At 41.8% G+C, this 20705-nt stretch overlaps 1 protein-coding gene across 1 annotated transcript in view; it reads right to left on the minus strand.

Moving 5' to 3' along the window:
- Positions 1-3557: 3557 nt before the first annotated feature.
- The window catches only part of LOC139409382 (carboxyl-terminal PDZ ligand of neuronal nitric oxide synthase protein-like), a 170725-nt gene continuing 153577 nt past the window's right edge, over positions 3558-20705 (minus strand). Inside the window, exons 11-12 of the mRNA XM_071154462.1 lie at positions 8251-8596; positions 3558-7352 (exon numbers count right to left, since the gene is read on the minus strand). Coding sequence (XP_071010563.1) covers positions 6713-7352; positions 8251-8596 — 986 coding nt within the window. The 3' untranslated portion in view covers positions 3558-6712. The remainder of the gene's footprint in view (positions 7353-8250; positions 8597-20705) is intronic.

Below are 20705 nucleotides of genomic sequence, written 5' to 3' on the forward strand. Positions count from 1 at the left end.
TTACAAGCGTAATACTGAAATTAGGGAGAGATGTTTAATTAGAGAAGAATGGATACTTTATTTTGCTGGTCGGAAGAGTGGAATGGACCAATTTTTTGGTGTTGATTCTAATCAAAACGAAACGGTTGGAAAATAATTTTGGTTCCAACCCCTGGCGCTAACGCAGTTTCACCTCCGACAACACCAAAATAACGCTATGCAGATGTCAATCTGATTGAATCTAGCGCCAAGATCTGCATAAAGTGACTGTAAATAATCACTTAATCTAATTTACGTATTAATTAGTGTTGTTACACAGGTCGCACATGGCTGCCAGAGGATGTTAGACCCTCACACATGCATGCACGTATGCACACAGACACACACGCTGGTGCTGCATTCCATTTTTGAGATACACCACCGGATCCTATCAGAAAAGGTATGCAACATTTGAAGGCAATAGAAAAATGACACAAATGCCATTTATGACACTTTGTGCAAGAGAGGATGTATGCAAATTCATGGACATCAAATGAGGTCTGACAATATTGTAATGGCTGTTGGTGGAAGAAGGTGAGGACCAAGGTGCAGCGTGGTACGTGTTCATCTTTTATTAATGGAACTGAACACTGATTAACAAAACAACAAAGAGAACAACCAAAACAGTTCTGTCTGGTGCAGACACAAAAACAGAAAACAACTACCCACAAAACTCAGGTGGGAAAAGGCTACCTAAGTATGGTTCTCAATCAGAGACAACCATAGACAGCTGCCTCTGATTGAGAACCACACCCGGCCAAACAACAAAGAAATCCAAAACATAGAAAATGAACATAGAATGCCCACCCTAGTCACACCCTGGCCTAACCAAAATAGAGAATAAAAACCTCTCTATGGCCAGGGTGTGACAAATATACATAATTTATTGTAGCCTCTTTATTTTGCTTCTCCATAGAACTTTCAGAGAACAGGGACAGGAGATAGATATTAGGTTCAAGCCAGGGTCCTGATTAGATTTGGTAGTATAGCTTTCACCAGTTCCTCCGCATACAAGAAACATGTGCCAAACAGTACAGCACAGAAAGGGTATACAAGAAAATAAGCCACATTTTGCAATATGTGGGAACCATGGTGTGTGTGAATGGAATGTATTTTTTATCCCAATAAATCTCCTCTAGCAAAATGCATTAAAAAGACAGAGCCATAAAAAGACAAAGACAAATGACTGCTCCCTTGAAAACAATCTTAAGATTTGATCAAAGTATTTGTGACTCATTTCAGGAAACTAGGTGTATGTTGTGTATCACTACTTCACAGAAGACGCATTTGAACGTAACCTTTTTTTTAACAAAATGTGTTTTTTGGCATAAATGCCTTCAGGAACATGTCAACTTTCACGTGCCTTAATAATACATTTGTATGCCATCTGTAAATACGAATACAATTGTTAAATTATGAACAGCCATGATTGGCTGAGATAATGAGATAATGGATGGGCTGGACATGCCAAGAGATGAGTTTGGATTGGTCTGCCATGTAGCACACTTCTGTCTATAACATGAGCTGGTCAGTATGTGTAGGCAATCATTTCTAACGCTGCTTTTTTGAAAGATATCACATAGTAGAATTGCAAAAGTGTTGCTCTCCACTTTCCGGAGGACTGAGTTTTGAAATCAGTGGAATGCCCGATGGAATTAGAATATGATAGCTAAGGATATGGAGAAAATTCAGCCGTTTGATTGTAAATATGCAGAGGGAGTCAAAAACAGAACACACAGAAGGCTGTTGTGTAAAACACCTGTCTCTTGATTACATCTTCAAACTAAGGGAAACCATGGCATCAGTGGCAGAGAGGGAGAAGAGTCCATCCATGTATACGGACGGGTAAGATAGTCTAGTTAGTTACATTTTCAGATTTGATCAGAAAGTCATTTTAATTTCAAGTTAGCTAGCTAACGTTAGCTGACTAGCTCGCTAGCTAACGTTACGTGTATTATCTGTGTGGTAATATTATTAGTATCTCAGAGCCATTTGCATTGCTAGTTATAGCCTATTGTTAGCTAGCTAACATTGAACCTGGTTGGTTAGCTACTTGCAGATTCATGAAGGGTAGTAATGTTATGAGTTGGAATTATAGTTCATTGTTTAGCTAGCTAGCTAGATGTATAAACAAAATACTTTACAATCCAAGTAACCATTTCACAACACCTTCTGTATCCTGTGCATGTGACAAATAAACTTTTATTTTATATAGTATATATTTACCAGAGACGGTAAAGTGAAGAACATGACCTGCACAAAAGTCAAATTAGGCTATAACGTATCCAAGTTCTAAAATGCTCTGGTAGAGTGCTGCTTTTATTTCCTCACACTCACAATCGTAAGCTATTTTTCTGTAATTGGCTTGCTATTAACTTGGAAATAATGATATTGTCGTGAGTTTATTTTCCTGTAATAATGAAGACAAATGAGCTAAAGCGAAGACGTTGTCATCTTTATGATATGGTCATTACTTGAACTGGCTAGCCAGCTAACTTAACATTAGCTAGCTAGCGAACAAGCTAATAAACAAAACAAAACATTATTTAGAAAGTTGCTTTTAGTTCCCTGGTTTGCTAGATTGACATATACTAAATTCATTTTTAAACAGGTGGGTTAATTGGTGTTAAAATACACTAGTTATGCTATTTTGGACCACCAGGCTGCTGATGTCATGCAGCCTGTATTTTTCTGTTTATACTTTTTCATAACAACAATGAGGATATGAACAATGCTGAAGGGCTCTCCAATAGGTTAACCAAAACATTCAAGGGCCATTTTCTCAAAAGTGAGGTTACAAGTTTATCAAGTTTCAAAGCAGAATTACTTTCCCATTGCTCCTCAACTGTAGTGTAAGATATACCATTTTCTAGCTCTGTCTTTACTTTTATCCAATGTAAAAACATAAGACGGACTCGAGCCAGTCGGTCACATTTGCCATGTAATTTCTGCCTCTGCTCTTAATCGTCATTCTGCATGAAGGGAAACATAAACATGGGTGATTGCAAAGAAAAATCAAATTATATTTGATGGACGTCTCTAAACTTTCCAGTGTCCTAAATTCAGCAGAACAGGCTGTCACAGTGGCACTTTTGAATGTGACACAAGTTGCCATGGTTATGTGTGAGGGTAAGAAGTAATACAATAGGAGACAGATGTAGGATCTTAATCTGAGCCAGTTTGATACAGCAGGAAAATATTCCTGCAGCAACAGGAAATGTGAAATATTATGTGGATTATAATTACAGTTGCAATATTTTTTGGGGGTACCATACCAAATTCACATAGAAATGTGAGTTACAGATCTGTCATTCTCATTGAAAGCAATCTAGGAAGCGGTAGATCTGTTCAATATGCGTTATTTCTATGCTTCCCATTCTTAAGTTTAGTTTTTAAGTCTTTTACTTTCATTTTGGTAGACCAGCTTCAAACAGCGGAAAATAATCTATTTTTGGTTATTGAAAATGGTACAATAATTCTCTACACTGTACTTGCTTGCTGTTACGTCCGTCGTTCGAATGAGACCAAGGTGCAGCGTGGTAGGCGTACATTTTAAATGTATTAAATGAACACCAACAAAAAAACAAGAAAGATAAACGACACGTAAAGTAATGTAGCGCTCACACAGCAACTAACAAAAAAAAAGGTCCCACAACAAAAATGGCTGCCTAAGTATGATTCCCAATCAGAGACAACGATAGACAGCTGCCTCCGATTGGGAACCATACTCGGCCAAAAACAAAGAAATAGACAACATAGAATGCCCACCCCAGATCACACCCTGACCTAACCAAATAGAGAAATAAAACGTATCTTTAAGGTCAGGGCGTGACACTTGTTTTGTCACATAAACTGAAATTAGAATTTTGCAACCAGGAAATGGTGAAGCGATTTCTGCATAGTGCATCTTTAATGTAAATTTTTGTAGGGGTTGCTATATTTTTGGTTAGGGCAAATCAAGGCTGACATTTTAAAGTGGAAATTACAAATGTTAGAAGCATTTTTAAACCTCGAAAACATTACAAGTTTGTATTTCCTGCCATGCAGCAACATTTTTCAGCAATAAAAAAAGTGATCAAATTAAGATCCTACATCTGTATGGCCCGAAATAGACAGGAAAGCTTCTGGAAAGAGAGAAGAGCGCTAAGTTCTCTCCGTTTCGTCCATAAGTTACAGGCACAAGGAGTCATATTTCATTTTTTTTAAACTTTATACTTTCCAGTAGCAAGAGTAACTATTTCCCCAATGTTAAAAAACAGAGAATCATAAAACAATAAAATCTAAATAAATCAAAAACAACCATTTAAATCACAGATTTGTTGTAACACATGGTGACCCAAATGTATTACAAATAATGAATAGAAAAACTGTTCCAGTGAAAGGTCTTCATCAGAACGGTTCATATCTCTCAAAATACACCACAAAGCTTCTCTCTCTCTCTTACAGTCACACACATCCACATCATTGTTGCTCATTATAGCTTTCCTTCATTCAACAGCGGAGTAGTGAAATTATATTGACCATCTTGTAGAATACAAAACTTAAAACAATAACTACAATTATGAATAAATCAATCATAACAAATCAAATGCACAGTATGTGATATCATTCCATTTCAATCAAATATCTTTACAACTAGCTAAATAGAAACATTTTCTACGAGATTTATGACTAAATTGTATTTCAAAATAAATCACTTTCATTCATTTCTTAATAAGATGTGAAACGATTTTCATATACAGAGACGTTATAAAGGTGTAGTAAAAATATTTCCACAAATGTACAGTATTTTCCTTCACATTTCAAGATCTGATATAACTTAAGTGGTCAGCATAGTATTGATACAGATAAGCTATGTGTTGATGCTGTAAAATGTAGCTTTATAAGCAACTGTCCTCTTTAGTGTTCTCATTTAGAAATAACAATATAACGCCAACACACGTCTAGACTCTACAAACAATGATTGATTCATTTAAAAATATATCAATTATTGCTTTAGTTTACATCATGATTAGGTTGCCTTATCAAACAGATGATCTAATAACACATTGACATACATATAGCCTTTCCAACATCCAATCACACAAATCCATGTTTTTAGTCACAGACGTTTTCAGCCAGGTCCCATGACCCACGGTTTGGAAAACACTCGGTTGATACAATAGGCTAAGAACAATCTGGATGAAAATACTCCCAATGGTATCAAACTTCATGTTGTCGCCTGCAGTCTCCCCCCTCTGTCTCTCTCTGTCTCTCTCTCTCTCTCTCTCCAGTCTCAGTGTCTGGCTACTACATTCCAGAAATACTGGGTCCAGACTAATATTCTGTGTGCTGACTGACGGAAGCACAGATCCACATACACCCCACCCAGGATAACTAAGCATTGTCTATTAGAGTAGTAGTTCCCCTGACACACTGATCTACAGTCAGTTTTGTGAAACACTGGTTAAAGTCTCATTAATCTCAATCTGTGCTAGGAGCATAAAAGGGCTGTGATAGTGGATTCTATCTGTTTGTTCATCTCAGGAAGGAGTGGATGAGAGGGGAAGAGAAGGGGTAGATGAGTACAGTGGTGAGGAGCCTGTAAGTGAGAATAGCAGCCCCAGACAAAGCCTCCTTTCTCTGGGAGAGACCTGCCTTACATTCCCCTCATTCTGTCCTACTATGTGTCCTGTGTGTGTGTTTGTGATATATTTTTTACAACTTTTTTTTGTTGCAGAATGACCATTACTTCTAATCAAATGACAAAATAAAGATGACACATAAAAAGGAAATAAAACAACAGGACTGTGAGTGGCACTACTAAAACAATGACCGTCGATCAACAAACATAAACCAGACACATACACAGGCGAAACAAACCCAATCGCACGTCTCCCACAATACATGTCTCCACTTGAAGGGTGAGAATGAGGATCACAACAGTGGGCGTATAAAAACAGAGAAAGAGCTTGTGGTGTTGAATCATATTAATCAGTGTTTATGTCGTGTTCACTGGCGTACCAGACACCCCCGTAATCCACGCAAGACCTTGCGAGGTGGCCCCGCAAAACTGTGTTATGCTACTGGTTATGTTCACTTTTGTTTTCATATTTAGCGCTGACGGTTTGACATTTTCTGAGGGGCAACAATTATAAAAGATCATAAAAAATACATGCTGTCTCAGCATGAAAGGGTACTATGACATTCCAAATTATTTATTTCAAATCTAGATATCTAGAATCCTTGGGTATAAATCTTCCTTCAGCATTATCTTCTAAGATTAACACTATAAAACATGACTTAAAACAAGGTTATAAAACAATGTTTGGCAGACCAGGAGGTTTTGGTTCTCTTGAAAAGATTCTAAGCCACTGTGGTCTGTCCCTTCATGATGCTAAAATAGATACTCCTTCCCGGTCTGTCTTGTTCTCTCTACCTCTCTCACACATACCCTTCCTTAATACACTCCTCTACCACTATATCCAACTCCCACTCACATACAAACACACAACATCACAATCTATATCCCTGTGCCCTAACCCAAGTCTAGGGTCTAGTCAAAAACATCCTCTCTCCCTCTTATTTTCTCGCACACACCATTTCTGTCTTCTCTCCCTCTGCCAAGTCCACACCACATCACTGTCTGTGTGTATGTATCCATGCATGTGTGTATGTTTGTATGTATATGGTGTGTGTTTGTTTATGTGTGTCTCTACTCAAAGGAGAGCAGGTCGGGGTGTTGTTCAAGCTCCTCTGTGTCTGTAACTGATGATCCTCTCATACAGAGGGAGCCATTCTCCATCAGCCCATCCTCACTCACACTCAGACTGATCCTGTATGGAGCCTTCAGAGGGGTGGAGGCCAGCCTCGTGTCCACTCCCGGTGCCTTCTGCCTGGGCTCAGACGTCTTCAACCTGTGGGGGTCCGGGTGGTCCTTATGGATGAGGTCTGGGACAGAGAGCTGGAGCTGAATCTGGGTCTTCTCTGGCTCTCTCCTCACTTCCGTCTCATCCCCTTCCACTCCATCCATCTTACTACTTCCATTTCTCTCCATCTCCACCACCTCATCCTCCTCTTTCCTCTCGCTGTCCAGAGGGCCAGTCAGTCCGGTGAATCCATCTCTCCCTCCATCATTCTCTCCATCCCTCTCTCCCTGGGGTGGGGTATGCTCCTTGCTAATGAGGGGGGTCTTGTCAGGGGAGGAGAGGGAGTGATCAGGGGTCTCAGGGGGAGTGGTGACAACAGGGTCAGATGAGATCATCATGTCCTGGGTGGTCTTCAGGGCGCGAGGAAGACGCTTCTTACCGGGGGGAGGAGGGTCCAGACGAGGGAAGGAGTCCAGAGAGGTATGACTGGAGGGATAGAGAAGATAACTGTGTCAATCTTTGTGTGTTTCTGTGTCTGTTTAGTAGACAGGGGAGAGAGAAGATGCACATACATCCGTTTTAGCTTTGCAGTTTAGCTATGAACAAAGCCTAATACGTTGCCTGAACCTGAAATGAATGACTCATTTGTTCAATCCCTCCCCGTCACCCCCTTACTTGCCTCCCCCCCCCCCCCCCCCCTCTCATGCTGTGAGATTGTGTGTGTTTGTTGACTGTGTGTTTATATTATCAGTGGAATATTTCTCTATCTGTCCCCCATAAATGAGCATATTGCCATGGTGATGACTTATCATTGCCATAGTAATAAGAAGTAAGTCACAGCAAAGAATACCAGTCATTTATGACTAGTCTGTCTGTACGTGACTTACCACTCACTGTCGCTGACACACACACACACACACACACACACACACACACACACACACACACACACACACACACACACACACACACACACACACACACAATCCATATTTCTCAAAACATCAGTGTCCAAACACACATCACGGTTTTACCAATTATATGATGAGGATGTGAGTTCGGCAGCGAGTTCAGTCAAGAGACAGACAGATCAATGATCAGCTACAGTATGTAGACAGACAGCTCATTCTGTCTCTTTAGACAGAGGGAGACCCAAGGCTGCGTGTGTATGTGTATGGTTTAATCTCTGTCTTCAGTCTAACTAACCCTCCTCTTACTCTGATGAATCATTTAAACATCTTAGACTCTGTGGTTATGATTTTAATATGGAGTGAAAAGTTGCTTTTTGAAATAACTAGCTACAGTTTGACTCAGAATAAAACCAATATTGGAGTGATTCTCCAGAGCACAGTGTCTAAAAGTGTCTGTGTGTATCCCTCCTTACCTATTGGCAGTAGTCCCCAGGGTCATCTCCTCCATATTGCTCCAGACTGCTCCTACGTTCTTGTTGACCTCAGTGACCCCGATGTCTCCTAGAAGACTGGGCTCCTTCCTCCGCAGCAGGTCATTGACCTTTGCCCCCACCACCTTTCCCAGGTTTAGGGCGTTCTTCAGCCTCTGCTGACCTCCAGCAACAGTGGTGGAGGAGGGGGCCTCGGCAGGGCTGTTACCCAGGGCAGGGTTAGCAGTGACCAGGGAGCGACGAGCAGAGGCCTGGGTCAACCTGGAGGCCTGGAGCCCCTGGCCTGGAGCTCTGGAGGCGTTGGAGTTCTCAAACATACTCTGGTCAACTGGAGGGAGAGAGGGAGGGAGAGGGATCGTGTAAGATAAAAGTGAGGCATTTCTAGTTAAATGCAAGGTTTCAGATACATAGAACATTACAGGCACCAATGGAATGGAACAGATATAAATGGAATGTATAGACGACATTAAATCTCATGACCTGGAGCAAAAGAACACTCCTGACATTCCAATACTTACTGCATCTTTTATGCTACATTGCAGAATGTTGCAAAATCAAAAACATGTTTAAGTATGGCTTAGTATTAGAATGAGCAAATGGGGTGCCACAAGGCACAGTGTTACAACCACTCCATATGGATGCAACACATTACACAACCATCAACAAGTCAGAATGCAAGCAAGGGGCATGACACATGCACATATCCACATCCACCAATCACAATGAAGCAGAAAAAGGGACCACAATGCATTACAGGATGGGTAAATGCACAAAGAAGCGGGTTGTTGTCAGTCCACAGTACAATAATAGATTTTCTTACCTCGTGGAGAAAATCATTTCTCAGAAGGCATTAGTAAGACACAACAAGTGCTTAGAATGAATAAAAATTGTATTTGTAAAGCGGGTTCCAAACATTGCGTACAAAGTGTTATATAAATACATTTTAAGTTCTAAGTTAAATCATTTAGCAGATGGTCTTATGCAGAGTGCTTTCTAATAACCTCCAGTACATATGCTAGAGAAAATGTAGAGTTCAGAATACTGAGCACATTCCAATGGAACACAATTTACTGCCTGATTCTTTCTCGCTGATCAGACAATCGCTCCGGAGCCCTAACGGGCTCATCATAGGGACAAATAGGGACTTCAAAAAAAAAAACGGGTTGGATTGTAACTCTAAACACCACATCTCATCTCTCGACAGATATATGGAAAGAAACAGTGAGAGCAGTGAGACAGCACAGCACAGGTGCCCTTGACTTCACTTTGTGTTGCGGCTGCAATTCAGATGATTTCAAAGACACTGGCAGCTCCAGAGATCTTAGAATATATTAGTGTGTCTTTGGAGAGTGAGCTAATATGAATCAGCAGTGAACGAAGGGTGTTTGAAGGAGGAAGAGAGAGGGAGAGCAGAGATCCAGGTGGTTATTCACACAAACACTGATATCTCTTTTCACTGTTAGAGGCTTGCCAGGGGGATGGATGCTCTGTAGCCTGACTAAAGAGAAGTGCTGTTAGAAAAATTATATTTGATAAAAAAAACAAACATGAGCTGGCGCACACCCAGAAAATAGTTTGTGTGGAGGTGCTGACTAACGGCGAATAAACTATAAAAATAAAACAGTTGCACACATACAGTGCCTTGCGAAAGTATTCGGCCCCCTTGAACTTTGCGACCTTTTGCCACATTTCAGGCTTCAAACATAAAGATATAAAACTGTATTTTTTTGTGAAGAATCAACAACAAGTGGGACACAATCATGAAGTGGAACGACATTTATTGGATATTTCAAACTTTTTTAACAAATCAAAAACTGAAAAATTGGGCATGCAAAATTATTCAGCCCCTTTACTTTCAGTGCAGCAAACTCTCTCCAGAAGTTCAGTGAGGATCTCTGAATGATCCAATGTTGACCTAAATGACTAATGAGGATAAATACAATCCACCTGTGTGTAATCAAGTCTCCGTATAAATGCACCTGCACTGTGATAGTCTCAGAGGTCAGTTAAAAGCGCAGAGAGCATCATGAAGAACAAGGAACACACCAGGCAGGTCCGAGATACTGTTGTGAAGAAGTTTAAAGCCGGATTTGGATACAAAAAGATTTCCCAAACTTTAAACATCCCAAGGAGCACTGTGCAAGCGATAATATTGAAATGGAAGGAGTATCAGACCACTGCAAATCTACCAAGACCTGGCCGTCCCTCTAAACTTTCAGCTCATACAAGGAGAAGACTGATCAGAGATGCAGCCAAGAGGCCCATGATCACTCTGGATGAACTGCAGAGATCTACAGCTGAGGTGGGAGACTCTGTCCATAGGACAACAATCAGTCGTATATTGCACAAATCTGGCCTTTATGGAAGAGTGGCAAGAAGAAAGCCATTTCTTAAAGATATCCATAAAAAGTGTTGTTTAAAGTTTGCCACAAGCCACTTGGGAGAAACACTAAACGTGGAAGAAGGTGCTCTGGTCAGATGAAACCAAAATTGAACTTTTTGGCAACAATGCAAAACGTTATGTTTGGCGTAAAAGCAACACAGCTGAACACACCATCCCCACTGTCAAACATGGTGGTGGCAGCATCATGGTTTGGGCCTGCTTTTCTTCAGCAGGGACAGGGAAGATGGTTAAAATTGATGGGAAGATGGATGGAGCCAAATACAGGACCATTCTGGAAGAAAACCTGATGGAGTCTGCAAAAGACCTGAGACTGGGACAGAGATTTGTCTTCCAACAAGACAATGATCCAAAACAAAAAGCAAAATCTACAATGGAATGGTTCAAAAATAAACATATCCAGGTGTTTGAATGGCCAAGTCAAAGTCCAGACCTGAATCCAATCGAGAATCTGTGGAAAGAACTGAAAACTGCTGTTCACAAATGCTCTCCATCCAACCTCACTGAGCTCGAGCTGTTTTGCAAGAAGGAATGGGAAAAAATTTCAGTCTCTCGATGTGCAAAACTGATAGAGACATACCCCAAGCGACTTACAGCTGTAATCGCAGCAAAAGGTGGCACTACAAAGTATTAACTTAAGGGGGCTGAATAATTTTGCACGCCCAATTTTTCAGTTTTTGATTTGTTAAAAAAGTTTGAAATATCCAATAAATGTCGTTCCACTTCATCTTTCGTTGTTGATTCTTCACAAAAAAATACAGTTTTATATCTTTATGTTTGAAGCCTGAAATGTGGCAAAAGGTCGCAAAGTTCAAGGGGGCCGAATACTTTTGCAAGGCACTGTATAATCTCCCAGCAATTTAATGGTATTTACCGTTTCGGCATCACTTCGGCAAAAATGATGTATATACATATTTTTGTACCCCTTTTTCTCCCCAATTTCGTGGTGTCCAATTGTTGTAGTAGCTACTATCTTGTCTCATCGCTACAACTCCCGTACGGGCTCGGGAGAGACGAAGGTTGAAAGTCATGCGTCCTTCGATACACAACCCAACCTAGCCGCACTGCTTCTTAACACAGCGCGCATCCAACCCGGAAGCCAGCCGCACCAATGTGTCGGAGGAAACACCGTGCACCTGGCAACCTTGGTTAGCGTGCACTGCGCCCAGCCCGCCACAGGAGTCGCTGGTGCGCGATGAGACAAGGACATCCCTACCGACCAAGCCCTCCCTAACCCGGACAACGCTAGGCCAATTGTGCGTCGCCCCATGGACCTCCCGGTCGGTTATGACAGAGCCTGGGCGCGAACCCAGAGTCTCTTATGGCACAGCTGGCGCTGCAGTACAGCGCCCTTAACCACTGCGCCACCCGGGAGGCGGCAAAAATGATATTTAACAGAAAATCAATCTGTTTATCTCTGTGTGTCTGTGCGCGTGTGTTTGTGTGACAGCTCTCAGCCACTCTTTATGCTAGAAAAGCAGTTCCCACACTTTTCTTAGCTAGAATCCCTACCAGAAGGCTGCATAATGATAGAACGAGGATAGTGTTTTAAGTATGGGCCGGCATGATAATAAATAGCACAAACAGTCAGCTCCATTACACATTAACTCCCCGTGTGAAGACGCTGGAGCTTGTTTGTCTACACCCGAGGCTGAGACTGGCCCTTAACTATAATACATACTGGTGTCCCTCTCCTGTCTCTACCCCCCTCTCTCTCTTGTTTCCCCCCTCTCTCTTATTTTCCCTCTCTCAACCCCCCTCCCTCCTGAGGGGTATGTACTACTGGGGTGAATCTGGGGGGAATATATATATATATATATATATTTTACAGCCTACCCTTAGGGATTGTTGCTATGTTAATTCTTAATTAACAAAAAAGTTTTGTTTTTTCTGCTCAAGTGCAGAGGTGTCACGTGTGCTCCCTCTCCGGCCTCTAGGTCACCAGGCTGCTCTTTATGGCGCACACCTGTCACCAGCGTTACAATCACCTGAACTCCATCACCTCCTTGATTACCTGCCCTTTATATGTCACTCCCTTTGGTTTCTTCCCCAGTCGTCATTGTTCCTGTTTCATGTTGGTACGCTGTTCGTGTTTCTTGTTTTGTTCATTTATTTATGAAATGTATTCACTCCATGAACTTGCTTCCCGACTCTCAGCGTACATCGTTACAAGAGGAGAATAAACATATAGGAATGAAGTACAGAAAACATAAAAGAAAGATAATTAAATGAAAAAAAAGACAATTAAATGAAAGAGACAGAATTCTAGAAAGGCAATCAACTGTTATGATAGTACGGTACAGTGTGGCACAGCAATTTAAGTAGAGGAGTACGGAAAGAGAGAAAGTAAGAAAGGAGACGTTTATTGAGCAAAAGCAAGGTCAGGGACAGAATGAGATGCAGGGTAAGTGCATTTTCACTCCCACACATATACAGTACAGTATACTGAGTTTCTCTTTATACAACAGGCCAGCGAAGGACCTGATGGAATGAAACGTTTTGTACCAGAGAAAAAAGACCCAGGTTAACAGAACAGAGGGAGAAAGGTCACACTATTGAGATGCTCCCACAGCCCAATGAAGCCTTAGTCACAGGAATAGGAAACAAAGTTTAGCCACAACTTTGGAACTTAGAATCATAAGGTCCAGTCTTGTTGGGAGATACTGGAATGCAATGTAACGTTCCAATTGGTTTATTTATAATATAAAGTTTTATCTCATGTGTTATTAAAAGTTTTATCTCCTGTCACATAATTGGCTGTATTACTAACATATACCCTTAGAGAGAATGTCCATGACGATAACAACTTCTACAGAGTCAGTCAGAGCCTTATATCAGTCTTACAGGCTGCTGTTTCTTTATGGACTCAACTTTACTCTTCATCTGAAGAAAAACTTTAGACTTTGTTCTCAGCTGTGAGTAACCCACTTCTGTCACAGTGACTACACACACACGCACACACACACACACACGCACACACACACACACGCACACACACGCACACACACACACACACACACACACACACACACACACACACACACACACACACACACACACACAGTGGTGAGACTTGGGCTGTTAGTCAAACAACAGCAGCCTTCCTCACAGAGATGTTATCATAGTTTGAGAAAGGAAGAGAGTAGGAGACAATCACAGGCTGATCACCTGTTACGCGAGTGCAGCAAGGGACCAAGGTAAGTAGCTATCTACCATTAAACTTATCTTATAAAAAACAGTCAATCTTCACATAATCACTAGTTAACTACACATGTTTGGGGATATTACTAGGTTAACTAGCTTGTCCTGCATTGCATATAATCAATGCGGTGCCTGTTAATTTATCATCGAATCACAGCCTACTGCGCCAAATGGGTGATGATTTAACAAAAGCGCGAAAAAAGCACAATCGTTGCACGAATGTCCCTAATCATAAACATCAATGTCTTTCTTAAAATCAATACACATAATTATATTTTTTGGGATCTGCATATTTAGTTAAAAGAAATTCATGTTAGCAGGAAATATTAAGTAGGGAAATTGTGTCACTCTCTTGCGTTCAGTGTAAGCAGAGTCAGGGTATATGCAACAGTTTGGGCCGTTGCAAACTAATTTGCCAGAACTTTACATAATTATGACATAACATTGAAGGATGTGCAATGTAACAGAAATATTTAAACTTAGGGTTGCCACTTGTTCGATAAAATACAGAACGGTTCCGTATTTCACTGAAAGAATAAACGTTTTGTTTTCGAAATGATAGTTTCCGTATTTGACCATATTAATGACCAAAGGCTCATATTTCTGTGTTTATTATATTATAATTAAGTCTATGATTTGATATTTGATAGAGCAGTCTGACAGAGCGGTGGTAGGCAGCAACAGGCTCTTATTGCCACTTATTTATGCTCGTAAGCATTCATTCAAACTTTACTGCGTTTGCCAGCAGCTCTTAGCAATGCTTGAAACACAGAGCTGTTTATGACTTCAAGCCTATCAACTCCTGAGATTAGGCTGGCAATACTAAAGTGCCTGTTAGAACATCCAATAGTCAAAGGTATATGAAATACAAATGGTATAGATAGAAATAGTTGATGTGTCAGATTCCTATAATAACTACAACCTAAAACTTCTTAACTGGGTATATTGAAGAACTGGGAATATTGAACCACCAGCTTTCATATGTTCTGAGCAAGGAACTTAAACGTTAGCTTTTTTTACATGGCACATATTGCACTTTTACTTTCTTCTCCAACACTGTGTTTTTGCATTATTTAAACCAAATTGAGCATGATTCATTATTTATTTGAGACTAAATATATTTTATTTATGTATTATATTAAGTTAAACTAAAAGTGTTCATTGTTCATTCAGTATTGTTGTAATTGTCATTATTATAAATATATATATATATATAAAAATCGGGAATTAATCGGTATCGACTTTTTTTGGTCCTCGGTATCGGCATTGAAAATCATAATCGGTCGAACTTCTACAACGTACCACAGGGCTGAGTGGAGGAGCTTGTAATCTACATGAGTGAGGCTTGTCCAAAGAGGGCTAAAAGCATCACAGTGTTTTTTTTGAGTCAGATGAACTCATGGATATCATTTTTATATCTCTGCATGCAGTTTGAAGAAAGTTGAAGGTACACTATGTACAAAAGTATGTGGATACCCCTTGAAATTAGTGGATTTGGCTATTTCAGCCACACCTGTTGCTGACAGGTGTATAAAATCTAGCACACAACCATGCGATCTCCATAAACAAACATTATTAGTAGAATGACCTTACTGAAGAGCTCAATGACTTTCAACATGGCCCCGTCATAGGATGCCACCTTTCCAACAAGTCAGTCAGTTTGTCAAATTTTTGCCCTGCTAGAGCTGCCCAGCTCAACTGTAAGTGCTTTTATTATTAAGTCGAAACGTCTAGGAGCAACAACGGCTCAGCCGCAAAGTGGTAGGCAACAAAAGCTCACAGAACGGGACCGCCGAGTGCTGAAGCACAGAGTCTGTCCTCAGTTGCAAAACTAACTACCAAGTTCTAAACTGCCACTGGAAGCAACGTCAACACAATAACTGTTCGTCGAGAGCTTCATGAAATGGGTTTTCATGGCTGAGCAACTGCACAAAATCCTAAGATCACCATGCGCAATGCCAAGTGCCGGCTGGAGTGCTGTAAACCTTGCCGCCATTGGACTCTGGAGTGTTTTCTGGAGTGATGAATCATGCTTCACCATCTGGCAGTCTGACAGATTAATCTGGGTTTGGCAGATGCCAGGAGAACGCTACCTGCCCCAATGCATAGTGCCAACCGTAAAGTTTGTCGGACGAGGAATAATGGTCTGGAGCTGTTTTTCATGGTTCGGGGCTAAGCCCCTTAGTTCCAGTGAAGGGAAAGCTTAACGCTACAGCATACAATTACATTCTGGACGATTCCATGCTTACAACTTTGTGCCAACAGTTTGGGAAGGCCCTTTCCTGTTTCAGCATGACAATACCCCGTGCACAAAGCGAGGTCCATATAGAAATGGTTTGTCAAGATCGTGTGGAAGAACTTGACTTGCCTGCACAGAGCCCCAACCTCAAAGCCATTAAACACCTTTAGGATGAATTGGAACGCAGACTGTGAGCCAGGCCTAATCGCCCAACATCAGTGGCAGGCCTCACTAATGCTCTTGTGGTTGAATGGAAGCAAGTCCCCGCAGAAATGTTACTTTTGATCATGTAGTGTAGTTGCTGTCTACAGGAGTAGCTAGCAGCTGCTCCCCTAGACTTCCAGTCATGCGCTAACACTAGTAAACCAATGGCTCCAGAAACTACCTTCAAATTGCATGCAGAGACAAAGATGGTATTCATGAGTTCATCTGACTCTTGCCAAAATGTCAAACTGTCCCTCTAAGTCACTGAACGAGACTGAATGCTGGGTAGTAAATTAAATTTAACACGCTCATTTGTGGCGATGAATTAATTTAATTGACTGTTCCAAAGTAAAGTAGTGTCTGCACTAACCGGAGATGAAAATGAAGCACTTCAAATAAAACAGGCTAATTATTTTAGATAAGTTATGTCTAACTTTGGAGTCAGACATGACCCAGAGAGCTAGACTTCCTGTTCCCCTGACCCACAGTACAGTAGCCCAGCCACACACTATGCACACCCAGAGCACAGCTATTGTAGGCCAAACATCTATAATTCACACACTCTCGTTTTTTAATATGAATAATTGAAATTAGTGGGTGTTGGGGATGAATAATTTAAGTGCTGTACACTATAGAGCTAGAGGGATACGAGGGGGTCTGTTCATTCTGTAACCTCCCGTTGAGTTGTACACTGTCCTGCTTCCTGTCTCTTGTGGCTTGGACAGGGATGTCAGAGGTATAAGGTTAGACCTACAGCTACAGCGGCAGATGGGATTATGAGTTCCCCCCCACAGTAAAGTGCTTCTCAATGAGGGGCCAGTGTGTTACTGTGTGTGTTACCCCCCCCCCCCTCCCTGTCTTTCTCCCTCCCCAACCCTCTCTCTCGGCCTCTGTCTCTCTACCCAGAATTAGCTCAGTCCATAGGCTGTCTCTCCGTGTGTCTGGATGTATGTGTGTTGTGTTGCATCTCATTGATTCCCACTTGCACAGCCATTTTAAATATTACACTGAGGTTAACTCAAAGGTCTGATCAATAGAGTCCTTCACAAGTTCACCAATAACATCCAATACATACTGTTGTGGTTAGCAGAGATCAACTAGAATGTGTTGGAGATGACAGGAGCGAGTAGAATCAGTGGTTCCCAGATCATGACAAGCCCCCCCCCCCCCCCCATTTATGGACATGTCTGCACCCAAACAACAACAGAAAAACCTCAGGAACAATAATTAATATTCTAACCTCCAGATTAATGAACATATCAAATCCTGTTACAGCAACACTCTCAACAAAGAAACTCTCCTCGAACCCTGTTACAGCAACACTCTCTCAACAAAGAAACTCTCCTCGAACCCTGTTACAGCAACACTCTCAACAAAGAAACTCTCCTCGAACCCTGCTACAGCAACACACTCTCAACAAAGAAACTCTCCTCGGACCCTGCTACAGCAACACACTCTCAACAAAGAAACTCTCCTCGAACCCTGCTACAGCAACACACTCTCAACAAAGAAACTCTCCTCGAACCCTGCTACAGCAACACACTCTCAACAAAGAAACTCTCCTCGAACCCTGTTACAGCAACACACTCTCAACAAAGAAACTCTCCTCGAACCCTGCTACAGCAACACACTCTCAACAAAGAAACTCTCCTCGTACCCTGCTACAGCAACACACTCCCAACAAAGAAACTCTCCTCGAACCCTGCTACAGCAACACTCTCAACAAAGAAACTCTCCTCAAACCCTGTTACAGCAACACTCTCTCAACAAAGAAACTTTCCTCGAACCCTGTTACAGCAACACACTCTCAACAAAGAAACTCTCCTCGGACCCTGCTACAGCAACACACTCTCAACAAAGAAACTCTCCTCAAATCCTGTTACAGCAACACTCTTAACAAAGATACTCTCCTCGAACCCTGTTACAGCAACACTCTCAACAAAGATACTCTCCTCGAACCCTGTTACAGCAACACTCTCTCAACAAAGAAACTCTCCTCGAACCCTGCTACAGCAACACACTCTCAACAAAGAAACTCTCCTCAAATCCTGTTACAGCAACACTCTCAACAAAGATACTCTCCTCGAACCCTGTTACAGCAACACTCTCAACAAAGAAACTCTCCTCGAACCCTGCTACAGCAACACACTCAACAAAGAAACTCTCCTCGAACCCTGTTACAGCAACACTCTCAACAAAGAAACTCTCCTCGAACCCTGCTACAGCAACACACTCTCAACAAAGAAACTCTCCTCGAACCCTGTTACAGCAACACTCTCAACAAAGATACTCTCCTCGAACCCTGTTACAGCAACACACTCAACAAAGAAACTCTCCTCAAACCCTGTTACAGCAACACTCTCAACAAAGAAACTCTCCTCGAACCCTGTTACAGCAACACACTCTCAACAAAGAAACTCTCCTCGAACCCTGCTACAGCAACACACTCAACAAAGAAACTCTCCTCGAACCCTGTTACAGCAACACTCTCAACAAAGAAACTCTCCTCGAACCCTGTTACAGCAACACTCTCAACAAAGAAACTTTCCTCGAACCCTGCTACAGCAACACACTCTCAACAAAGATACTCTCCTCGAACCCTGTTACAGCAACACTCTCAACAAAGAAACTCTCCTCGAATCCTGTTACAGCAACACTCTCAACAAAGAAACTCTCCTCGAACCCTGCTACAGCAACACACTCTCAACAAAGATACTCTCCTCGAACCCTGTTACAGCAACACTCTCAACAAAGAAACTCTCCTCGAACCCTGTTACAGCAACACACTCTCAACAAAGAAACTCTCCTCGAACCCTGTTACAGCAACTCCACTGATATTCCACAAATCCCTGCAGCCCACTGGAGGTCGGGCCCCCCCTCCACAGATAGCATTCAAACACGTCATAAGCATGACAAAAATGTTTAGAACTACAGGAAAAAATATATAATAATCTCAGTTTTATTGCAAAATGTGTAGAATAGCATGAGATTAGCTATAACATTTCTCTCTACCCCATGGCAATACATATACATATACAGTGAGGGAAAAAAGTATTTGATCCCCTGCTGATTTTTCACGTTTGCCCACGGACAAAGAAATGATCAGTCTATAATTTTAATGGTAGGTTTGTTTGAACAGTGAGACACAGAATAACAACAAAAAATCCAGAAAAACGCATGTTAAAAATGTTATAAATTGATTTGCATTTTAATGAGGGAAATAAGTACTTGACCCCCTCTTAATCAGAAAGATTTCTGGCTCCCAGGTGTCTTTTATACAGGTAACGAGATGAGATTAGGAGCACACTCGTGAAGGCAGTGCTCCTAATCTCAGTTTGTTACCTGTATAAAATACACCTGTCCACAGAAGCAATCAATCAATCAGATTCCAAACTCTCCACCGTGGCCAAGACCAAAGAGCTCTCCAAGGATGTCAGGGACCCGTGCAAGATCTCAACACGTGGAGTTGCAATGGTCATGAGAATGGTGAGGAATCAGCCCAGAACTACACGGGAGGATCTTGTCAATGATCTCAAGGCAGCTTGGACCATAGTCACCAAGAAAACAATTGATTACACACTACGCAGCGAAGGACTGAAATCCTGCAGCGCCCGCAAGGTCCCCGTGCTCAAGAAAGCACATATACATGCCCATCTGAAGTTTGCCAATGAACATCTGAATGATTCAGAGGACAACTGGGTGAAAGTGTTGTGGTCAGATGAGACCAAAATGGAGCTTTTGGCAACAACTCAACTCGCCGTGTTTGGAGGAGGAGGAATGCTGCCTATGACCCCAATAACACCATCCCCACCGTCAAACATGGAGGTGGAAACATTATGCTTTGGGGGTGTTTTTCTGCTAAGGGAACAGGACAACTTCACTGCATCAAAGGGACGATGGACGGGGCCATGTACCGTCAAATCTTGGGTGAGAACCTCCTTCCCTCAGCCAGGGCATTGAAATGGGTCGCAGATGTGTATTCCAGCATGACAATGACCCAAAACACATGGCCAAGGCAACAAAGGAGTGGCTCAAGAAGAAGCACATTAAGGTCCTGGAGTGGTCTAGCCAGTCTCCAGACCATAATCCCATAGAAAATCTGTGGAGGGAGATTTTTTTTTAACCTTTATTTAACTAGGCAAGTCAGTTAAGAACAAATTCTTAATTACAATGACGGCCTACCCTGGCCAAACCCTAACCCGGATGACGCTGGGTCAATTGTGCACCACCCTATGGGACACCGAATCACGCCCGGTTGTGATACAGCCTGGAATCGAACCCCTTCCAAAAATGAAAGGCTGCACTGCTTTCAGACCCTAGTCTTTGAGCTGACGAGGGAGGACGGCTCACCACAGATAGAGAGGTGAATAGCTTTTTGTTTTCATGCGTAGG

This window comes from Oncorhynchus clarkii, chromosome 5 (genome assembly GCF_045791955.1).
Source record: "Oncorhynchus clarkii lewisi isolate Uvic-CL-2024 chromosome 5, UVic_Ocla_1.0, whole genome shotgun sequence".
Taxonomy (NCBI): Eukaryota; Metazoa; Chordata; class Actinopteri; order Salmoniformes; family Salmonidae; genus Oncorhynchus; species Oncorhynchus clarkii.